Below are 27,585 nucleotides of genomic sequence, written 5' to 3' on the forward strand. Positions count from 1 at the left end.
TTACCACTACACCACCGGCGCCGTTATAACGTTTTATTTGGTGTATGGGGAATTTACCTATTCTCGGCAACCTAAGCAGCGACCTTCTTTCTATAGCCTTTTTCTCTAAGGAACGCACACATATGCAGTATTGGTTTGTTTACAATCTTTTGCTGCCAGCTGCTCTAACAATTTCAGTCGAAAGAATTGTCAAAAGCTGTTTTGAAACGCTTTTACAAAGCTCCAATCTTCTCTAGTGAGAGCGAGTATTGTCGGCAACCAGTTTTTCTTCGGCAACCGTTCCATTTGAACTGCATGTAAATATGCTGTTCTATTATCGGCAACTCGAAATCAGCTACAATTTGTAGTGCGTGTGTTTCATTTCAAGAAATCCTTGCTAGATTGCTTTTTCTCAGTGGTAAAAATATAGTGAAACTGAAGCTGAAAGCATAAAGAATCGTTTGCATGCATTCAGCGAAGTGTTTTCGTAAGAAAATCCAGTGAAAATAGTTTTTCAATTTGGGTTGCCGAAAATAGTCTGGCATGCCGAAGCCGTCATTTCCCCTATTTCAATTGCATTTTTCAAATAATCAAATTAAATTACAACTCATTCAAAGTAAACACAAAATTGCGAGTTGCCAGACTTTGCAGACAAAATAAGTTTGTTGGGCGTGCAACCAGATTTCCTTTTATTCTCTCCGCGTGTCTCTTATCAAATATCGTCTCTGAGCAGACCGACCTTCCACGGCACAGGACCTCATACACTGACAGAAATTTCCTCTTTAATTACCAGAAAAAAAGGAACAGAACATAATCGCTTCTGATAACGAACTGATGTTTCGTAACGGAAGCATTTCACTCAACTGCTTTATCACTGGTATTTCATCCTCCTTCATTCTTTATCAGAATTTCAGTTCCATGCCCGTGGTTTTGCCATATAAAACGTTCTCTTTGCAAACATGTGTAATAGTGACTTGCCTCGCCTCGGAATTGTTAGATTATTTCTCATGATTCCCAGCACGAAATTATCTCTTTCCAACAATCAAACAAAACTGTAATAAATTTGCTTCGTTTCGGCAGATTCCAATCCATGCGACGCTGTTAAGGTCATGGAAAATTACAAGCATATTCAAAAACTTTCCGAACATGTTTAATCGACGACAGCTGTCTTTTCTCGATTCAGGCAGAGCAAAATCGGTCCGTAATGAGTTCAAAGTGAAGTAAAGCCAGACAGCATTACCCACTGCTGGAAATACTAACTGTAATCCGAGATTATTCACATTCCCCTTCGCTTCGTTTCGGTTGTTCTTCTGTTTCCATTGGAATAAATTGAACACTTTTTTTTCCCCTATACCCATTTCTACACTCCGTAGTCCATACTCCAAGTATTACCAAACAGCTAGATTATGTGCCGTTTTCTCACGAATCGAAAATGAGCGAATACAGAGTCTTTCGCTCTCTTTCTCTTTCTCGTTCAAGAGAATGATTATGACGGCGTCCACGCTGCGTTTGGCTATCTTTGTTGCACACGTGTGCTCCGGGTTGTGCACGAGCAGTACACCAGCATAAACAAACCGCGGGTCTCCGGGTTTCGAATTGAGAGTGATTCTCTCGGGCAGCACACTCTCTTTTCGATTTGCTTTCACGCATTCAAACACTTACTTCAGTGTATATCGAGATCTTGCCGTAAGTTATTGAACGTGTCCGTCAGATGGAGAGCTCTGAAGTGTGATTACATTTTGCTCGTGTGTTTTTTTTTTCTGTTCCTTTGCTTCGGTCCCGGTGTGCCGTCGCGTATGTGTATGTGTCTGTATACACGACTGTCTTGCGAGATTGTTGTGTGAGTTCTGTTTTGGTATCTCTGGTTGGACTGTGGAATACGGTATCTAATACGAGCGGTATTACGGAAATTTTCATCCCTTGGCGACGGAAGTTGGATTCATTCCACGAAACGGGTGCGGTGGCAGAAAACCGAATTCAAAATGGATACTTACGTCAAGAATTTGCTGAACGGCTGGAATATGTCAGAGCTCATCAAAGTATTTCAAGGTATGCGCTGAATTGGATGTTCTTGGATTTCCAGGTATTCTCTTTCCGGGGTCAGGGATTTCCGGGAAATTGGGCGAAGGTGTTTTGATTCATTATGCGCTCTGGAGCCAATGCCACTGAAGAAGTATGTTTCTGTGAGGAGGAAAAGGTAATAATTTTCTATCGAGCCCACACTGATACAAAAAGTGATGTTTCATTGTGACCCAGTGTCTATTGTGCTCGATGGGGTGGTGGGAAGGGATGGAGACGCGAGGTGCCAACATTTCAACGTAAGTTATTACGAATTCCCTCGACTGACTTAATGGTCGGTTGACTAGGTGGTTATGCCTATTTGGATGGATCGGTTCAGCTAGTTAGTTGGGTGGTGTTGGGTTGGCTGAGCCCACTGGTTCCTTACCAACCACCAGTGTACGGTTTTCCTCGTGCAGTGCTTATACCTGTATGGTTGTGTGCGCGTCTACTCCATCACTTGCGAGCGAATACCACTTATTAGAGACTCTCTTGGCAAACGAACAGTCTATGTACGGCGTGAGTTGTGCAGAGTATAAATATTATGGTTTTATACTGAAGCTTATTCGCCAACCGGGCTGGCATGTACCGTAATATTTCCAGCGATTCAAGAGCGATTGTATAGGAAATATGTAGCAGAAACAGAAAAAGTTTCTCTTGTGCTTCGTGGCTACGGGGCTTGGAAAATGATTACGTTTTCTTATGGTTGCACCTCGGAGCCACGATCGCAACCTCGACGGCACGCCAGGCTGCTAACTACCTATATTGTATAGAGTGTTACCATATTCCAACATGGGGAGTGAAACGTGACGGAAAATTTCGCCGTATTCGCCGTTTGAATAAGTTTGATGCTCTCTCCATATGAGGTGATTCACTGGAGGGGGTCGGTCATGAATCAGATCTCTGCCGTGATCGCATTCTATTTACGTATTATTTTTAATTATATATATAAAGACAAATGGGAATGTTATCGTAGGGATGCAGTACTTTCCAGAACATTCAAGAGATTTTAGATAACTTGCGTAGTCATTGTGATTGCATGATTCTGATTCAGGATCCGTTGATATCACGGAAATTGATTATTCATTATCTTTTAATAGGAACAGCAGAACAGTTTAATGCATGACTAATGCCAAACTAAGTCTTAAACATCAAGGTATGATAACCTACGGAGTACTTTGAATGAAGATTTGATCAGTGATCAGAAGATCTCTAATGGTTGTAAGCTTCATCCCGGATTATTATTTTTATTTATATTATAGATGCTTTGGATTTAGGATTCTAGGTCTTAGGATTAACTTTTAATACCGACCCACATTGGATGAAAGGGTTCCTGACTCGAATTCCGTCTAAAGCTTTATTTCATTGGTTTACATATTAATCTCTTTCTTGTTTTATTGTTGTTTTGCATCAACTATAGTAAAAAAAGAAATACATTCAAGCACTGTCATAAAAAAAAAAAAAAAAAACACATTGGAAATGGATCTAATGGCCTATGGATCCAAGATAGGGGCCAACGCTAAAAATCTGTTATTTATCAATTTTATCTAGATGAACGCGTCATTGGGACGGTACTAATGGATATTTTCGGTCACTATTGAAAATTTAGTCGATTACTGCATTTATGTATGGACCCACATTAGGGGCATTTAGGCCGACATTACATCCATTTACCCTATATCTTGTCTATACTATATCATTCCTGCCGGCGAAACAGTAAGAAGTTGTATTCAGACACGCCGTAGATTTGACGTAGGATTACGTGCTCGGTACAGGGTGGCCAGTGAATTTTCATTTTGAAATTCCCGGTTTTCCCGGTTCAAATCTTAAAATTTCTTATTTGTAATATTCTACAAAAACAAAATTGTACGTATTTTTAAAAACGTGGCGAACTGTTAATTTTCGGGGGTTATTTGAGGGAAAAATAAAAGCAAAATTACAGAAAGTATTTTTTAAAGCTGAAAGTATAAATTCAACTCTATGAATGTCACTTAATGTATTCAAAACAAATCATTGATCTCTCATTGAAAAATCAATTCATAAAAAAGTTGGAAGGGTTGTATACTAGATACGACCGCAGGGTTGGCATTGGATAACGTCTGTTATGTGTTGTACTTAATTGTGTATATTATATTTTAGGAATATTCCTTAATAACTCTTTTGCGAAAGTTTGGTGGCCCTGAAAAGGGCCGTTTTGTTAGGCTGATGTTGTTGACAATGATGGAACGGGCGACCTTGTTGGACGCTTATATAGTAGAACAGAAAATATCAGAGGTGTCAGATACTCGGATACGTACGTTAAACTCTTTCTTGATAATGTTGTGGCCCTGAAAAGGGCCATTTTTCCAACGTGCTCGGCGTAGTTGCCCTTGCGGAGCAGACGGTGAATACGACCGACTGAGAACTGCAGCAGCTGAGCATTCCATGACGGCGGCCCAGTATACTGGAGCACTGGCACCAACGCACTCGGCGTAGTTGCCCTTTCGCCCCCAAGCTCTGCTGCCGTTGCTCTGCTTCCGCTGCTCTGGTACTGCTGCTCTGCTGCTCTGCTGCTTGGTCGACGATCGGATAGACAATGATGGAACGGGCGACCTTGTTGGACGCTTATATAGTAGAACAGAAAATATCAGAGGTGTCAGATACTCGCATCTGATGTCTCGGTTGGAGAAAGTATAAGAATATAAAAAAATCAATCGATTTTCACCATCTTTAGACAATGGTTTACTTTTAACCATTTTTCAATAGTTTACATAATGAAATCAATAGTTTTGAAACATTCAGCAAATTGCTAGAAATATTTCCAATCGATTGATGCCATTATCTCGTAAATCTATCGAGAGACGGTTGAGTTATTATCGTTCAAAATCTTTTAATTTTTCGTAACGCATCCAAAATGACTGTTTTCAATTTTGTACCCCCGTATGTTGCCGAAAGACGTTATCCAACGTCAAAATGAACTTGATACAAATGAGAATTAGAGGAAATTGATAGAAATATTGGATAAAGAAAATGTGTCTTCACTCCGTTGTCTATACTAACATAAATATTAACCTTTCATTACTTGTGCTGATGTAAGTTAAACACTAAAAAAATATGTAAAATCTACTGACGTTGGAATTCGCTCAACGTGAAACTAAACATGGTTCATGAAATTTGTAGGAGAAGACGACGACGAGTAAACGCAGCATGCCATGATAATTTTGAATTTGTTCCATGTTACCATACCCAAGTAACAATGTTGGTTTTATGAGGGTTCTGTAGACCATGATTTAGACTTGTAGAATGCAATAAAACCGCGATAAAACCTGCAATGTTACTTGGGTAGTAACCTCAATATAAGCGCGGTAACAAAGAACATTCAATCTCTTATAGTTTTGTACATCTTAGGATACACAAGTTTTTTATTCCCACGATCTTTGGCCATTCCAATAAAATTTAATACTCACGTCCAATAGACCAATACTTGAAAAATATTACTGAAAGGATAAAAAAGTGATTTAAGAAGATTACCAAGGTTTTGGGGCTTTGAAATTTGTGTAGAGTCTACAACTAGAACTTTTCTTCAAAATTTGTGATTAATAACAATCTTCTTGAGGCAATATTTAGAGAAAAAATAATTAAAATGTTAGATTTAAAAATTTTTTAAGATCGCAAATTTGAAAAAAAATATACTTATGAGTCGTGGAGACGTAATTGTCAAGGCTCTGAGACTTGGAAGCATTTTAAGGGTTATAACAAAATACAGAACAATCGATAGAATCTTGAGGACAAAAATTTAAAAGTATTCAAAGTGTTGATTTCAAACTAAATTTTCGAAGGAGAAGTTCTGAGCAAAATTCCAAAATTATTCGGACATGAAGTCCTTATAAATTGTTAGAAGAATTTTAAGAGATTTCTGTAGAGCAGAATGCAAGTTTTAAATGAAATTCTTAGGTATTTTTTAAATATTTCAAGGAGTTGTGAATAAAAAACTGTATGGAAAATTTCTATGTGATTCTAGATTTTTGATGAGGATCGTGTGGAGAATGGCAGATGAATTTTAAGAAGAATTTCAAGAGAATTATGATGAGACAAGACAAGACAAGACAAGACACAGAGTTCAAAGAGTGTTTTGGCGATAATTTCAACCCTAGTGCGAAAGATTCATCATAGAGCTCCAACCAAATTTATTGCAGAAAAATTGCTAATAATTAGAAAGGAATTATTTAAAATACTCCAAGGGTAAGTCAAATTCCTAAAGTGTGTAAGACATTTAACTGCTGTTTTGAATACACATTTGAAACTAGCAATATCGTGGTGGCGCTAGTGTCGCTGCCCATCGATGTCATTATCATGCCCGGCAGACGTCATCTTAACATAAATATCAATATGAGCAAATGTGAGCAAAACATTGTTTGTTTAAAACCGATCAAAACATGGGCCGCAAGTGCGAGTTTTATCGGTGCGCAAATAAACAAGGTGTTACCAAGCGAAAATCTTTTCACAATTTTCCTAAGGATGCTGAATTGCCCGAACTACAGGAGATTTCTTTCTCACGTGGAGTCCAAGCGGTTGCAAAGAAAAAGTTATGTTCTGACTGCTTCCCCCCGGAGGCTTTTCGAATTCCTGCAAGAACGGTGAAATCCAAAAAAGTAAGTTTTGCTCCTGACTACTATTCCCAGTTAAAATTGGAACGAAAAACGGCTTTAGATCTACAGGAAACTGTAAAAGAGCTTAGTTTTTTATTCGAAAATAATGGTTCCGCAGAAACTCGATTGAATTCCGTTTTGTCTTGTTTGTTTTGACCTGATTTGACAGTTCATTTGGATACACGGTCAACAAGATCTCTCATTAATCGCAAAAAGTGATAACTCGAGTCGCAACATTCCGTATGGCGGCGCTAGTGTTTCTAACGTATTTTAATTAGAATTCTTACACATAATTTTTCGAAAAAAAATGTTTAAGCTTGGATGTCTGTTCTCTGTGACAATTCATAGGATAATTCCAACTCACCGCACGTAGTGATTGAAAGAACACCGTTTGGTGAGACCGGATGGAATTCAATTTTGAAATCTGTGTTAGGGAAAGCGCTTTTTGCAGGCAATCGGTTACAACAGTTGCACATTCGTGCAATTTTCAATAGACATTTTGAAAAGTGATAAGGTCTTAATTTTAAGAAATAAAATCCTTCATCTCTGGATCCAAATCATACCACTTTCATGCCGCGACCGACTTTGATTTTTGAAGTTGCCTTAAAATACATGTTTTTTTTTAAATTTATACTGCATTCATATTTCGGGTTAACTTTTCTACATTGTCTATTAACAAAAACTATCATTAAGCGTATTAGACGATAATAACAGCTGAACATGTTTTTGGAGCCGAGTTATTAACGAAAGAGAAAGTCGATGAAGGGAATCGATCAATGTAGATTGGTCTATTTGAAAGTTAACGTGAGAAGTGTCCAGAAAATATTTTTTAACAAATTTATTGTGGTCCTTAAAAGGACCATTTTGTCGTGATGGTTGAGTAATGCTAAGCTATTCGGGTGTTTAACACAGATGAGGCTGGCGAGCTGTATGTTGTTTGGAACGAGGGTGACGCTCTTGGCATAGATGGCCCACAGCGGCTCACGACGAGCAACTGAATCCTATAAATTTCCTATTAATTTAATTCCATCATCTCTGGATGAAAATCAGACCACTTTTATGCCACGACCGACTTTGGGTTTTGAAATTGCACACCCTCCCCCCCCCCATGGTGCCCTAAAAATACATGGTATGTTAGATTTAAATATATGGGAACTGACATCCGATTGATGACCTTGACAAATGTCCAGAAAATACTCTTTAACAAATTTATGGTGGTTTCTGAAAAGGACCGTTTTGTCGTGATGGTTTAGTAATGCTTAGCTATTCGGGTGTTCAACACAGATGAGGCTGGCGAGCTGTATGTTGTTTGGAACGAGGGTAACGCTCTTGGTATAGATGGCCTACAGTGACTGACGAAGAGCTACTGATTCCGTTCAGTAGCAGTGTGGCTTCTTCCTCCTTCTTCGGGGAATGGACGCTCATGTGGGCTGCAGCTCGCTGCTTGCGGGCAGCCTTTTGTTGTGCACTGGAGAACAATGTTTAAGGCCACTCGCCATAATGCACAGCTGCTGCTGCTGATGACCACCGACCACACACGGTGATTGAAAAAGCACCGTTTAGTAAGAACGTATGGAGATTTTGAAATCTGTGTTGCGAAATTGTGGTTGTTCAATGCTTGATGTTTCATTTTTGCAAGTGGAGCAAAAGTTACTCAAACAAAAGGGTATTTCGATGATTTTGAGCCTATTATAAATTCAGCTCCCACTGGGTGTTGTCACATTCCTGAGTTGAACCGAGATACTAAATCAGTTCCGTAGAGACGCTAGACGTTGTTAGTTGTTGCAAAATTAAGTTGCTTATGAGAATGTGCGTCTCTTAATAGATGTTATACCTAATTGCGTCTGACAATATTTAACCTTCAAGTAGATTCTGCGTCGGCTCGGCCAACAAAAATCGATCCCTTGAGCGCATTGGAGTGCTTTTGAGTGAATGCAAGAATGATTATGAGTTAAGCTGGGCTCAGACAAGGCAAGTCATTGATCAACTCAGTTGAATGTAATGGGCTTGAAAAGGCTTTTTTCAATTCAAGTCAACTGTCTAACGAAACTATCCACCTACCCTCTTCTAAAAAGATCATTCTCTAGCTAATAAATTATCACACTAAAGTTTCATGTTAGCATTTCCAACCAACTCTGAAAATCACTAACTTCGCGTATGAAGTAACATAAAAACACTTTGAATGAATTCAAGTCAGTTGAATGGCATAGTTTACACGTACAAGTTAGTTGAATTCAACTGAGTTGATCAGTTGACTTTCCTCGTCTAAACCCAGCTTTAAGAGAAGGTAATGATTTTTTCGGAATACTTCTAATTCTTGTTCCTTATTGTGTTCTTAACAGCTTGGTTAGCTCAGAGACCTAACTAAATGAGAATTTAGGAGGTTTTTATTAATTACTTGGAGTAGCACTTTTATGATCGATTAATGATTCAAAGATACGTAGACAAGCATTGCCATTGGCTGTATTAAGTATTCTAGGTCTTCATTGTAAACCTGGTTAGCTCGTAAAATTAGCTTCTCAGTAAAGTTTTAGTATGGTAATGTTACTGCTATTTAAAGTTAATGATCAATACCACCTCGCTTTTGATGTATTTAGGCTATCTGCAGCTTCGCTCCATGCATTAGGTTTCCAATCATGTCGACCGTCAACATTTCCATCTATTCCAGCGTCTTGCCTGTTATCGTAAGACGACGTCGTCCACAAAGCCAACGATCTCAAATCGTTTGGGTAGCTTCAGCGGTAGACCGCCGTTTTAAATCACGTTCCAGAGCGTCGGACCAAGGATGGAGCCTTGTGGAATTCCTACCGTGATCCTAATCGATCTCTGTCCCATATTTGGCTCGTAGATCGGAACCCGGTTCTGGAAGTAGCGGCGACCTCCCAGCTGAAGCTGTTGAACGTATTCTTGACGTCGATCGTTATCACGGTGTAATATCGATCTCCTCTCCACTTCTGTTTCAACGCCTTCTCGACTTTCTCAACAACTGTCCGAATTGCATCCACTTTTGCTCTTCCTTTTCGAAATCCGAACTGCCTCTCCGACAATCCTTGCTCACTCTCCGTGCATTTCGTCAGCCTGTTCAGGATGTTCCTCTCCAAGAGTTTTCCGAGTGTATCCAGCAGGCACTGCTACGAGTTGCTCGTTGGTGACTTCGTCAACACGACACGGTGTGTCTGATCATCGTCAACACGACACGGTGTGCGTCGTTGGCAGCAGCGTCTCGACCCAGCTCCAGTTGACAGTTTGACTTGCTCTGCTCTATCTCTCGTTTATGTGCTCGGAACAATCCTCAACGTTCCTCTCTGTCTGCTTCTGCTCTTGCTCTCTGAACATGTCTTCTGGCTCTCAGACAACTAGCGCGGAGGGTGCTAATTGCCTCGTTGCAGCACTAAGCTGGAAGTTACACTTCTGGTCGCAAGTTCTCGTCCTCTCTACTGCCACAGGATTCCGTTGGCCCATGCCATATCGGATTGCCTGATGGTCACTATGGGTATTTCCTTCCCACACTCTCCAATTCATGTTTTCCTCCAGCGACGGACTGCAGTCTGCATAAAGTGACGTCGATAATGGATTCCCTGCCATCTCTGCGAAAAGTGCTGGTGGTGCCTTTATTGAACAGCCTAATTTCCAGCTTCGCCAGAGCTTCCAGCAGAATGTGCCTTCTTGCGTTGGTACATCTGTTTCCCCACTCTACTGCCTAAGCATTGAAGTCTTCGTCCGATCAGCTCTTCGGTAAGTCCATCCAGCGTCTCGTGGAAATGCTCCATCCGGGTGCGTAGCAACTGCATATGAATATTCCGTTAATTTTGGCGATCACGAAACCTTCTTCTTGAATGGGGTATCTGCCCATAACTTGTATTGCAGCCATTCCAGCTCTATCCACCACCTTGTTACCTTTATCTGGAAGGGACTTAATACAGCTGTGCAGTGTCACTATAATTGAGGCTTATTTGAGCTACCTCTGTTATTGTTGCGACAAAACAAGTAAGTGTCATTTGGAGCGAAATGCTTGAGAATTCATGCTTAAAACCAAAAAGTTCAGCAAAATCTTCAGGCTGATGAAATCGGGAAAAAAAGCTGACAATATCGGGGGTGAACAAAATCGGGAACTGACAAAATCGGCAAAGCACTGTATTTCCCACTGGAGGAATCCGCCCGCGCTTTTGGTTAAGCATATTAAAGGGTGTCCACGATGAAATTGCCACACACAAAATTGATTCGCAAAATTCGAGTTTTCATCCGATTGCCATCAAATTTTCAGGGATTGAGAAATAACTATTAAACTTCATTTTACCATTTTACTCGTATTTTATTTACAGTCCATACGCAAATGCCCGCACCTTGGCCTTAACCCCGGCCATAAGATTCTGCACAACCTGTGAATCAACCGTTTTTTGCATGATAACCCATACTTTCTTCAGTTCCTCGACTGTCTTCACTACCTTAGGTCGTTTAAGAAGGTGCTGCTTCATAATCGCCCAGTACTTCTCGATGGGGCGGAGCTCCGGAGTGTTGGGAGGGTTGAACATTTTCGGCACGAAATTGACCTTATTGTCCGCATACCACTTCAGCACGTCCTTGGAGTAGTGGCATGAGGCCAAATCCGGCCAGAAGATTGTTGGGACGTTGTGGGCCTTCAGGAGAGGAAGCAGCCACTTCTGGAGGCACTCTTTTATGTACACCTGTCCGTTCATCGTGTCCTGGGTCACGAAAGGTGCACTCGGCTTCCCGCACGTGCAGATGGCTTGCCAAACCAGGAATTTCTTTGCAAATTTGGACATCTTCTGAGTGCGGACATGCTCCGGAACGCTGAACTTATCCTTGGCCGTGAAAAACAGGTTGCCGGGGATCTGTTTGAAGTCGGCCTTCACATATGTTTCGTCGTCCATGATGCAGCATTCAACTTTCCTCAGCATGTTGAGGTACAACTTCCTGGCACGGGTTTTGGCGGACTTGTTCTGCTTCTCGTCGCGATTAGGGGCCTTTTGTACCTTGAACGTTCGAAGCCCAGCCTTAGTTTTGGCCTTCTTGACAAAACTTCGGCTTAGGTGCAGCTTCTTAGCCACATCCCTAACGGAGGCGTTCGGATTTCGGTTGAAGGCCCCAACTACGCGGTTGTGATTTTTGGTGTTGTACGGAATACTTTTTCCTTCACTTCTGGGCTTCCGATCGGTGGTCAACCGTTCCTCGAACCGCTTAATCACTCGCGACACCGTGGAATTTGCGATTCCCAACGTTTTAGCGATGGAACGATGCGAGAGATCCTTGTTCTCGTGATGAATGCGCAAGATTTTATCACGCACGAGCTGTTCTTTCGACTCCATTTCCGCGAGTTTTGATCACAGGACTTTAAAACTTGCAGGATGTAAATAATGCACTATGAACTAAATCCACCCAAATTTTCATTAAATTCTACCCAACGGTTAAAAAGTTAGAGCAATTTCATAGTGTGGCAATTTCATCGTGGACGCCCTTTATCCGGAATAATTTTCTTACGGAGCTGGGTCTCAAAATGTGCTCAAGGCAAAACAAATATAATGGGATTAAAAACAAGTGTTTCATATGTGAAATGCAGAGTGACCAGTAAAACGGGAAAACCGAAAAAAAAAAACTGGAATTTGAAGTCACCGGGAAAATCCCATGAATTTAGTTGACAAATCTGGAAAAATATACCTCGTCTTCTCTTCGAAAACAATAAGATTTGGACTGTTCTAGATTTTCAATTTTCACTTTGAAGATCTAATAAGCGAATTATAGATAATTTGAGCAGATTTTAGAATGAATTCTAGAGGTAACACCAAGTTATTTTCTAGGTAGCTTAAGGAAAACCTCTAGGAGAGTTTTTGCTAGATCTCCCAAAAGTGAAGATGATTTCAGGATTCTTGAAAAATACCAAGGAACGCCAATTTTGAGTATACAATTCCAAAATAATTATGCGAAGATCTATAAGGATAGTCTGAGTATAATTCTAAGCGCATTTTGAAAGGAATCGCTAGAGAATGTTAATGAGAATTCCATGCAATTTTCAGACGAATTTAGAGGAGAACTCAAAAAGCAAAATTTTAAGACAATTATCGGCGGGAGAATTTCCCCTGCCTGATGGTGTTGGCAGAGAAGGGGGATTACAAGTTTTGATCACAAAAGCTAATAGGCCCTTTTAAATTGTAGGTCTGAGATAAATTCTACGGAGAATTTCATGCAAATTTAAAAAAAAAATCAAGCTCCAGTGAATTCTTAGAAAGAGTTTAACATTCGAAGAAAGGATGAATTTCAAGAGTTTTTTGGAGTGTTCTGCAGATAATTTCTGTACTATTATAAAAAAAAATCAATGGATTAACAAAAAGAATTTCAAATTTATTTTAGAAAAGTTCTGGAGAGATCTCTGTGAAAGGAAATTAATCTAAAGGAAATGCTTGAGAACAATCAAATAAAAGTCTTAAAGTTTTGAGCTAAATTTTCATACACAAATTGTGAAGATTTCGAACGTGTCGCAGATCCAAATTCAAGATCCAGAAAAGGTGGTGCGGCTTCATCGCTTTCAGTTTTGTGCCTAATTAAAATACCTAAAACGCGATAATTTCCAAAATTCCAGGAGAAAAACGGAAAAATTGCTAATCAAGATTTGCTGGTAACCATGAAGATGATTTGGAGATTTGGATGAATTTTTGCCCCTAGGGTAGAATGCCAGGGTGTCTACTACCTGGAAAAACCTGGAAAACTGGGAATTTACAGGGAATTTTACTTTTTCTGGAAAAACCTGGAATATTCAGGGAATTTTGGTTCCACTCAGGGAATTTTGGTTCCACTCAGGGAATTTTCCAATTATCACTTCATTCGTAATTCAAAAGAAGTTTTTCGTTTAGTTTGTCGAAACGTTTCTTAAGGGCACTGAACTTGACAAGCATCTAACAGTGACAGCTTTTAGTGCAATGTGTTCCTATGGTGGCTTATAGAGTCTCTCTTAGCCACTGTAGAAGTACATTGTACTAACGTACCTCCACTCTATTGGTGCATTTACTAAACATAAATTGTACAAATTAATATTATACAACCTATGTGCATCTGTTCTGCTGTAATATTCAATAACTTTTTTGCTGTGCCGAGTTAAAAGTACCAACGCCCAAGTTTGAAGAATCGAAAATAACATAAATTAATAAGTACATAAAAAGGATTCCAGATGGATAAATAGATAAAATAATAATTTTTATAATTTGTATGCACCTGGAATTTTTTTCATCCGGCCTGGAAAAACCTGGAAAACTCAGGGAATTTGATTCCTTGGATTGAGTAGACACCCTGATGCGGATCCTTCCCGTTTTTGGCAACATGAGATTTCTGTCTTTTTTGCATTATATAAAATGTATCGAACGTTTTATTTAATTTGAAATTGTACTGGACCACTCTTCATGGGTTAGAGGTCTGGGTGATATTTCATGAAAAATATCCATAACATAATATCCACTAATATATTCTGAGGAAAGTTATAGCTGATGGGGTTGTAATGCCAAAACCGGGTGTAGTGCCTACCTGGATTTTTTTTGAAAATTACTGGAAAATCAGGGAATTTTGTTTTCTTCGTTGAATCGACACCCTACCCTGTTGTAGTTGAAATATTACAAAGTATTTTTTTTCTATTATTGTATCTTGTGACATAATTCTTAAACTGTTGATCATTAATTTTACATTTTCATTAATTGTACAAACACATACATACATACATTATGTATACCAGTAGAATCAAGCAAAATGCAATGTTTTGGTCGCAATTGTGTTAATACAGTGAAACCAATATTAATATCTTTATATTTATCAACAAAAATCATGTACGCTTCTTTGAGGGACATCATTAACATGCGTTTTTGAACGTGTTCTTTTCGTCCAGTTCTAAACTCGGAAACAAAATCAATATCATTGTCATCAAAAAATTTCCTAATTTTTTTTTTGTATCATCGTTGATCCCATTCTTTTGTTGGGTATGCTTAGAATACTCTGCTCTTTAACAAGGTTCTACACCTGTCTCACCATGTACGTTGGTGCGTTGAATTCTGCTACGACTTTATTCACGGACCAAGACTTTGGCAATTTACTGATAATACTGTTATCTGATCTTTTCTGTCAGCTGTAGGGGAATTGAACTTCTCCTTTAGCTGCACAATCATTGCTTCGTAAGCCTCTGCTTTGCTAATGCCTGCTGTATCTAGGCCAAATATATATTTTCGCACTGCTTGTGTAATTTCTAGAGATTTTTTTGAACGATAATCCATGCTCCTCATGTTCCTCGATGAAATTGGAGATAAATTCAACGTTTCTTCCATCTGCTGATGGAACTGACTCCAATGATGGAACCGATAATACCGTATCTGAAGGAATGAATAAAATTAAAAAATAATAATAAGTGCAATTAGAAGGTTGCAGCTAAAAGTTGATAGAATCATCAGGATGACTGTTCTTACCTAGCTTCATCTACGGATTGATGGCCACTCGATGATGGACCTGGATCATCACTATGCTGCTGACCACTAGTTGACGGTTGGATATTTACGTCATTTCCAACCGATCGGCGTTTTTTCATAACTGGACTTCTATTATGAGATATCACGCTTCGGCATGACTCACAAATGCTCATAGTTTCATCAATTTCGTGGTTATATCCCATAGTAAGTATTTTTTCTACCATCGTTGACGATATAGCTTGTAACTTATTTCGGTTGTATCTCAGATTATTTATATTTGCACAACATTTCAATCCTTTGAGCCTTAATTTGCAACTTTGATCCATGATAATAATTTTACTAAAACTTGTTTTCACCACTTTCATTATCAGATTGACTGCTGCTTGTATGCAATCAACCTTTGTTTTATAGTTCTCATAGGTAGAATTAATGGTTTAGGTATAATTAACAGAAGGACATATAGATTTATGATGCGATAGGTTGACTTCCCAAATCGTTGTTGATACGAAAGAAGATCTCAATTTAAATTTTATTCATTCCTAATTTTTTATGGATTGGGGTGGGGGGGGGGGGGGGAGCAGCCTAAGAGAATCAAAGGATTTGTTGACTGATCGAGGGTTCATGGATTTGCCAGTCCCTTGTCACGTGATTACAGATGGCCATCTGCTCGTTTTGTCTTACAAAGGACTTTAATGAAGCTGATTCACCCTGCTGCAACAAACCATCAGGCAGAACTTTACAACCGGTACCTTATGGAAATCTAGATTAATCCAAGTGATTAGTTGCTGATTAGACAAAATTGAATCACAAATTGAGCTTCATTGGGTTCTGAGATGATTTTGAGCTTCACTGGTTTAGTTTTGTGTGAAAATGGTACGTTAAAAAATCAGTTCAGACATGAAAAAGTTTTTGTACAGAAAACTTTTTCTCCTTAAAAGTGCCCATCTCGCGATGTACGGACGGATGGTAGTAAACATAATTACCTATCTTGAGGCAAAGTTTCATCCAAATCAAACTTGGCCATTTTTAATCGACTTTGAATTTTAAAAGTCGATTTTTTTCAGTGTAGATCTGAAATGGAATTTTCTTCAGTATTTTTTTCTTTTGAAAACTTGGACAATTTCCTAAAAGTCATCCATACAACACATTTTTATAGGAGTTAGCATTTTCTTTAGTATTTTTTTTTTTTTTAAATCGGCAGTAAAAGTTTGGCCCTTCCCAAATGTTAGTCTAGATAAATTTGGGAAAAACTGAGTATGCAAAAGGTAGCGAATGCCTTTTGGTTGGTGAAAAGTCAACACAGCTCAGCGAACGTTATGGAATTATTTTACTTCTGTTTTTTTTCAAACCAGGTTAGTATGCATACGAAGCATGTATGAAATATTTCACTAAATACATATATAATATACTCAAGACATTTCTCTTATGTATAATAATTCTTCTGAAATCTGCAAGACTGATCGATTTAAAGCTTTGTTCAAAAACCAGGAATGTTTATAGAAGAAACCAGAAAAACCGGGAAAATATCAGGAATTGAAAATCAGAAATTCACCTGTATTTGTTACTCGAGTCAGTTGACGAACAGTTGACCGACCTTTTTTTAAAACCAAACTGCTCTGCGAGTAACTTATTAATAAACTTTTAAATTTCAGGCTCTCCTTAACACTTCTGCTCTTGCTGTTGATATCCATTGTATTTCTAATTATCTAAATTGTAATAAAAGTAACAAAATTGTCTTGATGACAGATCCTAGCTTTATGGCTTTCTCAGTCTAGGGTAATTCAAACAGTTAGTTGTGTATTGCACAACTAACTGTTTGAATTACCCTAGACTGAGAAAGCCATAAAAACGAAATCTCCATACAACCAGTCGAACAACCAAATCGACAGATCCTAGCAACACCGAGATTTTCCGGTAGATAGCACAGCAACCATACATTTGAAGACTACAAGAAAAAAAAAACAAACGGTCCATCATTTAACAAATTATAAAGTTAAAATTATAGTATTTTGAACATTAAATTAATCAATGAAATAATCAAATCCAAGAACTAAAGCACCGACCAATCGCGGTCCTACGTCAAATTTTAGTTCGTGCTTTTAGGTACAGACTCTTCTATTTTTTTTAACAAGAAAAGTTATGAACCGTTAGTAAACAGATCGTAGTTTTTTTTTTCATAACAAAAAAATATTCATGATTGATAACGAAATCAGTAATGCGATAACAACTTAAAACAAAATATATATATATTTTTTTAAATTTATTTGCACAGGCTCAATCGAATAAACTTTACAGAGCCAAGTAATCATTTGCGTTCTACATAATTAATGTCTTAAATCTAGAGTTAAAGGAATTGAGCCGATTACTCGCGGTTGTCTCTAGGTTAGTAGAGATTCACAGTTTTATCGATGGGGAAAGGGAGAAGGAGGTTTGAGTTGTTATTTATGATACAAATATTTCATTATTCCTAAAACATGAACTTATTCCTTTTCAATTTGGTATCCGCGGTGTAATTATACAATTATTACAGAAACAAACATTAAAAAAAAAATCCACCCGAACAAAACAAAAATTAAACACAAGGTTAATCAAATTTACAATCTTAGGTTAATATTATTAAAGAAAACATATATAAGTTTCATGATGATGATGATAGTCCCCTACAAAGGTTTGAGCTGGACGATTAATCTTTAAGATAATTAAATGTAAACATTTTAACCAGGATAGCAAAAAACGGTCTGGTTACATTTACAAATATAAATTCCCTCTAGAGTTTACAGTTGCTTCACAGCGATATTAATGTGAAAAAGCTTAGGCGTGCCCGTCTTAGATTTTTGTCCACCACTATGTCAATTCATAAAAAAATCACTGGATAACCGTTCAAAAGAAGTCTCTTAAATTCTGCTAATATTGTTGCACGTTTAATGTGTCTAGGCATCGAATTGAAAACATTTATTCCTTTAAAAAATAATGAATTCTGTGTAGGTTAAGTCAAGAAATGTGGTGTTCTTATTTCATCCGCGTTTCCAGCATTAAATCTATGATAATCACTTCCTCTTTCAATTCTATCACACAAATATCGAGGCAGCAAACCGTTAACTACTTTTAAAATGAACACCATAGTCAAATATACAATTATTTGCTTCACCGACAACCATTGTAAGGCGTCTAGAGTCAAAGCTGAGGAAGTGAATCTATTACATCTCAAAATCAAACGCATTATTTTATTCTGCAAGTGCTGGCCAAAAAATTGAAGGGCCAAAGTCTAGATGAGAAGACATGATTGGTTTGTATAGCTGTATTTTACTGGCAATAGTTAAATCGTTTTTCAATCGACATAGAATTCCATACTTCTTGGCAATTTTCTTGATGACATTGTCAATGTGAGAGTTGAACTTAAGTTTGTCATCAATAATCACGCCAAGATATTTAATCTCCCGAACGCGATCAATAGTCTCATCATCAATTACAACAGAGACGTTCTCATTTAATCGAGTCCGTGAAATTACCATAAATTTTGTTTTACTTGTCTTCAGTACCAACTGCTTGTACTTCAAACATCTACTTAGAAAACGCAAATCTTCATTCAAGTGTAAAAAGGCATCATCTAAATCCTTAGCTGCAATGAATAACACAGTATCATCTGCAAAAAGATTAATGTCGCAAAATCGTAAAACACTTCGCATGTCATTATTATACATAATAAATAAAAAGGGGCCCTAATACACTTCCCTGGGGCACTCCAAGGTTATTCCCCACGGGACTGGCAACAGAATCATTAAAAACTCAGGGTGTCTACTACCTGGAAAAACCTGGAAAACCGGGAATTTACAGGGAATTTTATTTTTCTGGGAAAACCTGGAATATTCAGGGAATTTTGGTTCCACTCAGGGAATTTTCGAACTATCCCTTCATTCGTAATTCAAAAGAAGTTTTTCGTTCAGTTTCTCGAAACGTTTCTTAAGGACACTGAACTTGACAAGCATCTGACAGCTAAGACAACGTGTGTGAACGAGACAAGTTCATTCAGAGAGTCTTGTCACGCTCGCTCTTCACTGATTTGTATGTGGATGATCAAAATCGTCGTAAAAAGAAAACAGCCGAAAAAGAGAGACTGGCAACCGTCAAAAGGAAGCATACGAAGCATGTATTGTATAAGAATAAGCATGCCAGACAGCAGGCCTACATAGAATTTTTTTTTGAGCTTCAGAGAGGGTCGGAGATCTACTGAGAAATTTGTTGAGCTTCAGGGTAGTTCGTAGATCTTGAGAACAGAACTACAAACAAATTAAAAGTAATTAACAGAAATTCATAAAAACAAAATCACAAGAGAGGTCGTAGATCATCTTCAGATAAATGTTCAAAGAAATTTTCAAAACTTCAAGCATGTAAAAATACTTACTATAAGCGAAATTTTACAAATCTTCAGGGAAATTCGCATAACTTCAGACAAGTCCAAGAATCTACAGTGAAATATAAAGTATTTCACAGAAGTTTGGAGATCCTCGAAATATTATTCAACATCAGAAAAGTTCGTAGATCTTCAGAACAAAGCTACAGAACTTTGAAAAAATACAGGACTTCTGAAAAAATCACAAGAATCTCAGAAATGTTAATGGATCTTCAGTAAAAATTGCAGAACTTCAGGGAAGCTCGGCGAATTAAAAAAAAAATATTTACACGATTTCAGGAAAATTTGTAGATCTTGAGAGAGACATTTAAAACTTCTAAGAAGCTCAAATATTTTCAGATAAATTTTGACAACTTTAGGTAATGTTCAATTTTCAAATCTTCAGGGTAACCCGAGAGGAATTTACAAAACATCAGAGAAGTTTGCAGATCTACTGAGAAATTTATTGAGCCTCAAGTTTTTTTTTTTGTAGATCTTGGGAATAGAGCTACGGAGCTTAAGACAACTTTACAGAACTTTAAAGATATTTGCAGGAATTTGACAGAAAGTTTCACAGTTTCACACAAATGTGAGATCTTAAGAAAAATTCGTTAAATGTCAGAAAAGCACCTCAATTCCAAAAACAAATCGCAGCGAAGTACAAAAGTACAATATTTTGCAGAACTCCATGGAAGTCGGAAATAGATAGATCTAAAGAACTTCAGAGAAGTCCGTAGACCTTAAGAGAAGTCCGTAGACCTTAAGAGATGTCTGTAGAACGTCAGAAAGTTCGTACGTTTTTAGAAAAATTTGCAAAACTTCAGCAAAACTCACAGATTTTTGGGAAAGTTCGCCGATCTTAAGATAAATAATCCACAAAGAAATTTAATGAACTTTATAAAAGTTCGGAGATTTACTGTGAAATTTATTGAACTTCAAAGCAGTTCGTAGATCTTTAAAGCAGAAATACAGTACTTCCGAAAACTTTACAGAATTTGAAATAAATTTTAGGAACTTCAGAAAAGTTCAGAGGGTAGATCGTAAAAATTAGCAGATGTTTAAATAAATTTTCAGAATTTTACTGCGGTTCTTGGATTTTGAAAGACATTTACAGAACTTCAGTTAAGTTCACTGATCTTTAGAGATATTTGCACAGCTTCAGAAAAATTAGAAAAACTTCAGAATACTTCCTAAAACTTCCGGAAAGTTCAAAAATTTCTAGATAATCTTTTATTTCTTTAGAAAATTGTATAGATGTTCAGAGATATTTGCAGATATTCATTGAATCATAAAAATCTGCAGAGAAAATTACAGAACTTTCGAGAAGTTTTTAGATTATTAGAAATTTTGTGAACATCAGAGATAATTGTTGATCTTTAAGGATCTTAAATCTTCAGGGATTCAGGAACTTTGTAGATTTTTAGGAAAATTTTCAGAACTTCTGAAGAACACACAGAACTTCAAAGAAATCTGTAGAACTACCTAGACATTTGCAGATTGTCAGGAAAGATTGTTGATCTTTAAAGAAATTTTACCGGAGAACAGAAACAAAACTTCAGGGACGTCAGAAGGTTTGAAGACCTTGCAGAATTGAGTTGTTAACAGAAATTTTCAGAACTCAAGGAATCATGTATTTCTAGGGAGAACTTTTCCCACTAGCTTGTTTAAAGTTGGTATCGACATCCTGGCAAAGTTTTGAAATCCATTTTCATCTTCATATCGCAGCTCTTGATGGACAAGATTAGCCAGATCCCTGCTGGTGTTCCTCCTGAGCAACAATTTCCTACTCCACAAAGTTCACCTTCTTTTTCTCATTTTATTTAAAATAATAAAAGCAAATACGTCTGCCGAAACTAGACCAATTTTCCGATAATTCATGATGGAAGTATTTACTTTTGATTCCTGATACAGTTTTGTTTTGAAATCTAAATTGACAGTTCTTTCGACATGTGCAAGCAGTGTGAACACCAGCAAACAGGGGGGTTCGACAAAGTGTATCGAAAGTAAATTCGAGCAGATTTTTCATTATGGCGGTGGTCAAAATCAGACCAAGAAATCAGATAGTCTCAACGGACCTTAAGAGATTTTAGACATGCGAAACACTGATTTATTCTATCTTGGTCTTCCAAACACATTATCAAAATAATATTTTGTTTTTGAAAACATATTGTTATCAAATTTTGATCTATCGTTTTATCGAAATAGTATAGACAGGTTTCTTACTTGTATTTATATTCTTGAATTAACGTAATGCATGTTACTGTATGAATAACTAATGTGATTGCAAAAACCAAATACAGTATTACACCCATGGATATAATTTATTTTCGCAAATTATGTGTAGGATAAATGCACCAATAGTGGAGGTACTTTAGTGCAATGTATTCCTATGGTGGTTCCTAACGTACATCCATTGGTGCATTTACTAAACATAAATTGTACAAATTAATATTAAACAACCTATGTGCATCTGTTCTGCTGTAATATTCAATAACTTTTTTACTGTGCCGACTTATAAGTACCAACGCCCAAGTTTGAACAATCGAAAATAACATAAATCAATAAGTACATAAAAGGGATTCCAGATGGATAAATAGATAAAATAATAATGTGTATAATTTGTATGCACCTGGAATTTTTTTCATTCGACCTGGAAAAACCTGGAAAACTCAGGGAATTTGATTCCTTGGATTGAGTAGACACCCTGAAAACAGTACGTTGAGTTCTGTCAGATAAATAGCTTTCAAACCATTTATATGCAGTACTCGTAATTCCAAAGCGCTTGATTATACTTAACAATAAGGGCCTAGAAATTGTTTCAAAAGCGCGTTTCAGATCCAAAAAAATAGCAAAAATCGTATTTTTACGCTCCAAGCTGTCTTTTCACTTTGCTAACACCAAATTCAACGCAGTTTCACAACAATGACCTTCCCGATATGCTGATTTTTCTGGTATAAACAAAGAGTTGCTATTCATAAACTTCAGATCGCGTCTTCTCAAAATATTCCGAACGGTAAATGAAGAAAAATTCATCGTAAGCAATTTGTCGATCGTAAATATTGCCTTCCATAGCGCCCACCTTAGCAATTGGGTCCGCCATATCATTGCCCGGAATCGAGCAATGAGATGGGACTCATGCAAAGGTGATCTCAAAAGATCTTAAAGTGCTTAATTAGAAGCTCTCGTATTTTTATAAGAAAATACGAGGACTGCTTTACCTGCCTCATAGAGCGAATAGCCTCGACAGAACTGAGGCTATCCGTAAAAATAAAATAGTGATCTTGTGGAAGTGAGGCGATCGTTTCTAGCGTATAGTATATAGCCGCCAGCTCAGCAATATACACGAAACAGGGAGCTTGAAGCATTCGAAAGGCGCTATGAAATTCGTTATAAATACCAAAACCAGCGGACGCCTCTATTAATGATCCATCTGTGAAGAATGATCTTGCGGAATTAACTTGGCCAAACTTTGCAGCATAAATTGACGGATGATATTCTGGGATCCCACGAATCTCCCGCGTCATAGATAAATCAAAACTAACTGAATTGCCGAAGTCGGAGACGCATACACGATGAGGATTATTCTGTGACGGGCTGACATCCAGTGTTATGTACCCGTAGTACAATGACATAAAACGAGTTTGAGGGTTTAGTTCAAGAAGCTTCTCAAAGTTTTCGATTACCAGTGGGTTCATAACTTCACGACAGGTGAGGAGCCTGAAGGACAATTCAGAAAACCGATCCGATAGTGGCAGCATGCCCGCCAACACTTCTAGACTCATCGTATGAGTCGAGTGCATGCATCCTCTAATGCGATACGAAGACAGCGATACTGGATCCGTTCCAGTTTGATGATGTGCGTTTTATCCGCCGACTTTAAGCAAAAACCACCGTAATCTAAAACCGATAAAATCGTTGTCCGTCGAAATGTTAGAAGATCTTGCGGATGGGCTCCCCACCACGTTCCGGTAATTGTACGGAGAAAATTAATCCTTTGTTGGGATTTCCGCTTCAGATACTCAATGTGGGATCGCCAGGTGCATTTAGAATCGAATCAGACCCCAAGATATTTGAAAGACATAGAATGAGTGATCGCTTTACCAAAAAGTTGAAGCTTAGGTTATGCTGGGCTATGCTTCCTAGAAAAAACGACCTAGCTCGATAGCCCAAGTAGACACATTGTCTAAGGTATCCTGTAAGGGTCCTTGCAGGTCGATCCCTTTGGGCCCTGTCATAGACGCTACGCTGTCATCTGCAAGTTGTCTCAACGTGCAGTTGTCACTTCCACAGTTGTCAATTTCTCTGACGTAGAAATTATACAAAAGGGGGCTTATGATGAGCCTTGGGGGAGACCCATGTAACTAAATCGAGAAGCTGTAGAGTTTCCATGAAAAAAGCTCATATGTTTCTCTGTCAGCAAATTGTACAAACAGTTATTAATTAATGGAGAAAGCCCACAAGCGTGGAGTTTGTCTGAAAGGACTCCAACCGATACTGAATCAAAAGCCCCCTTTTTTTTAACTAGTTCGTTTATTTGGAAGGCTCAATCGCGTTAGCTTTATGGAGCCTATAGTTCATTGTTCTTTGTTTGTAACAAAATTCACTTAATTCTATGTCTAGTAGGAGTTGGGCCGAATACTCGCGGCTTACTCGAGGTTAGAGAGGTACATTTTCGAAGGATAGGATAGGAGTTCGACCGGCTATGGTGACCAGTGGGCGACGATGAGACTTATCGAGACGGGGGGACAAGACAAACAAAAACTGTTGAAGAGAAAAGCCCCCTTAATATCCAAGAATACAGAAGCCATTTGCTCTTTTTTTTTTTAGCAAAAGCCAACTAAATTTCTGTGGAAAGCAACGCGAGACAGTCGTTCGTTCCCTTGCCCCTACGGAAACCAAATTGAGTATCTGAAAGTAGGTGGTTCGTCTCAACCTATTTGTCCAAGCGAAAAAGGATCATTTTATCCAACAATTTTCGAATGCACGATAACATCGCGACTCGGCTCTTGAGTTCACGTTCAAGAGCCGAGTACGCTTCGAAATGCACGGGTGTTCCACGTTTCCGGAAAAGCTTAAACGCGTCGGACTTTTTACGATAAACCTCAGTGCATTGCTGGTCCCACCAATATCTGTGTTATTTTGCTTTGCTCGGACTGAGACACATCAAGGAAATCAAATGTTACACGATATTAGTTAACATGGAGCAAACATTAAGCAGTCTTTTCAGCTCCGTACATTTTGAGTAGACCGTCAGTTGTAAGCCTGAAAAATGCGAACAGGTACCGCAACGCACCGAATACCGGAACAGTCTTTTAATCTGGAAGTTTAATTTTTCTTAAATACTTCATCAACTTGACAACATAACAATTATGTTAGATGAACATGGACGAAACAATAGGATCATAAAAAAAGTGACATTTGGATCATATTTGGCCTTGCTTATCAACTTTTAAAAGTGCCCGGTGTCTGGATTTCGATGGTAATATAAATTGTATATGAAAAGGTTTCCGTGCATAATGTCCTTAGAAAAGAAGGATGATGTCTGTAGAATTGAACTTGTACAGCATCGTAAAATTTCCACTTTGTCCATCACTGTGTAAAATACCTTTTCAGAATACCGATGCCCTTAAAAAATCACCATGCACGGTTACCATGTTTCTTACATTTCGACTTTTTTTTTGTCGTCTTTATAATTTTGCACTAACTGTTTGCTCATCTGATTTTGGCGCTGATTTATCGAATCAATCTAAATAAATGCAATCATATTGTCGCAACATCCATTTAACCTTTAAGCTCCCAACTTCCTTATCTGGGTTGACGCATGGTAATGCGATTTCAATATTATTTCAACGTGTTTATCAAATAGCAGTATAATGTACGATACTATCAAAAAAAGTGCACTGATAAGAGTGTTGTCATGAAGCTTATGGCACAATATTCTTCAAATGTTTTGGAAGCGTAATTACAAATAAAACCAGACCAACGCTTCTTTCCAATCAATACGAATACATCAAAGTCATGCAATCCAGCACCAGCGCTCCACCGGAAGACCCCCCCCCCCACTCCCGCGCAAGCACTTTCTGCACTTTCTAAATGTGCATCGCCGGTTCTCTTTCTCTGTGCTCCTCTGGCGGCTAGCTTGAGCGTCTGCTGCGCAAACGCTCTGCTATAAAATTACAGCTATTATCATTGATTATAAAATACCGTTGGCTCGTATTTCACTCTTCTCGGTAATTTTTGGTCTTGCGTAATATCGCGCTGATGTTGTGGACGTTGTTTTTGCTATATTCCAACTGAACCGAAGCTTATGTACACATTTACGCTTTGATCGATGGTCCACATAAAAGGAAACCCTATAGATAGTCAGTTCAACACACTTGGCGCTTGGCGGGATAAATGGTTCTCTAGGAAGCAGGGAGGGTGTTAGGGGGTAGCCAGCTCCAAGTTCTCGCTTATGTATGATACTGAAACAAGCACATAAAAGAAGTTACTGTCGAGCATGAAAACTTTGTCTTCTTGAGAGATTACTCGAATACCAAACATGGCCCGGTTTGGAATATTTGACATCTCCGTCCACCACCTGCACCACCATCACCGCAGTATTCTCATTCCGTGTTCCCATTACGCTTTTTTGTTTCAGAGGAAGAAATCGATGAAGGCGCGTTCAAGTGTTTGAAATACGACATGATTAAGGAGATAATCCCGAAGGTGGGCAAACGGGCCAAGTTTGTGCAAAAGTACGAGGAATACAAAGAGAATCTAACGGAACGGCCGGCGTTTGGCGAGCTGCAGCTGGATGAGAAGGTATTACTTTTTATGATCTTCAATCTCGTTCGTTTTCTCCGAGCTGGTGTGCTATTACTACTGTTACTGTACCAACACGTTTTTTTGTATGTTGTATCCAAGTTGCGCTCTGCTGGCCGTATCTAGGCGAAGAAGTTTCGCAGCCAGTGAATAAGTGCTGTAAGTGGTAGGCTTGAGCCCTCCGAGACTGTTGTTGGTGTTGTTGTTTTTGTTGTTGCCATGGCAGAAGGGCAAAAGAGAGCGCGCGTAGAAACCGGAGAAACTTCGAAGAATACATAATATGAGATAGTACTGAAACGATGAATATCTTGAAGTTGGAAAAGGAAAATAAGTGGGTACGAAGCAGTGAGATAATGCAGAACCGTATGAGATAGAGAAAGAGAGATTGAAATAGGATGGGAGGGGGGAAAGAGGAAAAACGAAATTCCTTGTGCTTCGCTTGGATTTCTCATGAAACATACAATGACGATGGTATTCCAAGTTCATTAGACTTGAATATATGTTATTCACGTTGTTTTGCCGCTATGCACGATGACGCTGCTAGGTGAACTGGAGCCCCTAGCGGTAGGGATGCACACGGGTCGGGATCGCTATTCGATACACGGTGCGTACTATTATATTATGTATCCTTAATTGGATTTTATTAATTACAGCTCTTTCCCGTTTTTGGCAACACACGGTTTGGGTCTGCTTTGCTATCTAGAAATTTAATTAAGCGCTTTATTCCATTTCTGATTATACTAAATCAGCATTTCTCAATTTATGGATCGCGACTGACATTCATTGAAAAACAGTAGTGGCTTCTGTTCGCTCTGGTTCGTCATGCATAAGAGATACGAATTTGACTTGTTTACAAAAGTTGTAGCTAATAACAAAACCTACAAAAGCCTCATACGTTATTTTGCGGAATGCTGTTCAAAAAAAAAGTTATAGGCAAATGAATGTAAATGATTTCCCATGCCTGAGAGTAATTACTTTTTTTAGAAGGCTTAAAATATGTCGGTGTTTAACTTAATTAATCATTTAAGATGATGCTGAAGGTCCCACCTCTTTAGCCCTCCAAAGGATCGAGCGAAAGTTTATAAGTTTCTTAATTATAATAAAATGTTAATCCCTGATCACGCTTTCCATCGGAAGGGAAGTAAAGCCGTTGGTCTCCGGTCCATATGTGTGCTGATGAGTCGATATGTAGGGTCTAGGTGTGGGAGCTGCTTCCCTGGCGGTACGGAAAGCAAATCAAGAATTTTTTTTGACGATTTTGATACATTTT

At 38.3% G+C, this 27,585-nt stretch overlaps 1 protein-coding gene across 1 annotated transcript in view; it reads left to right on the forward strand.

The window, feature by feature from the left end:
- Window positions 1-1,659: 1,659 nt before the first annotated feature.
- LOC135714354 (uncharacterized) overlaps window positions 1,660-27,585 on the forward strand; it is a 44,789-nt gene continuing 18,863 nt past the window's right edge. Inside the window, exons 1-2 of the mRNA XM_065237698.1 lie at window positions 1,660-2,028; window positions 26,152-26,315. Of these exons, the coding sequence (XP_065093770.1) occupies window positions 1,962-2,028; window positions 26,152-26,315 (231 nt within the window). The 5' untranslated portion in view covers window positions 1,660-1,961. The remainder of the gene's footprint in view (window positions 2,029-26,151; window positions 26,316-27,585) is intronic.

This window comes from Ochlerotatus camptorhynchus, unplaced genomic scaffold, assembly GCF_037179485.1.
Source record: "Ochlerotatus camptorhynchus isolate MF236.1 unplaced genomic scaffold, CSIRO-AGI_Acam_v1.1 ptg000639l, whole genome shotgun sequence".
In the NCBI taxonomy this organism is placed as follows: Eukaryota; Metazoa; Arthropoda; class Insecta; order Diptera; family Culicidae; genus Ochlerotatus; species Ochlerotatus camptorhynchus.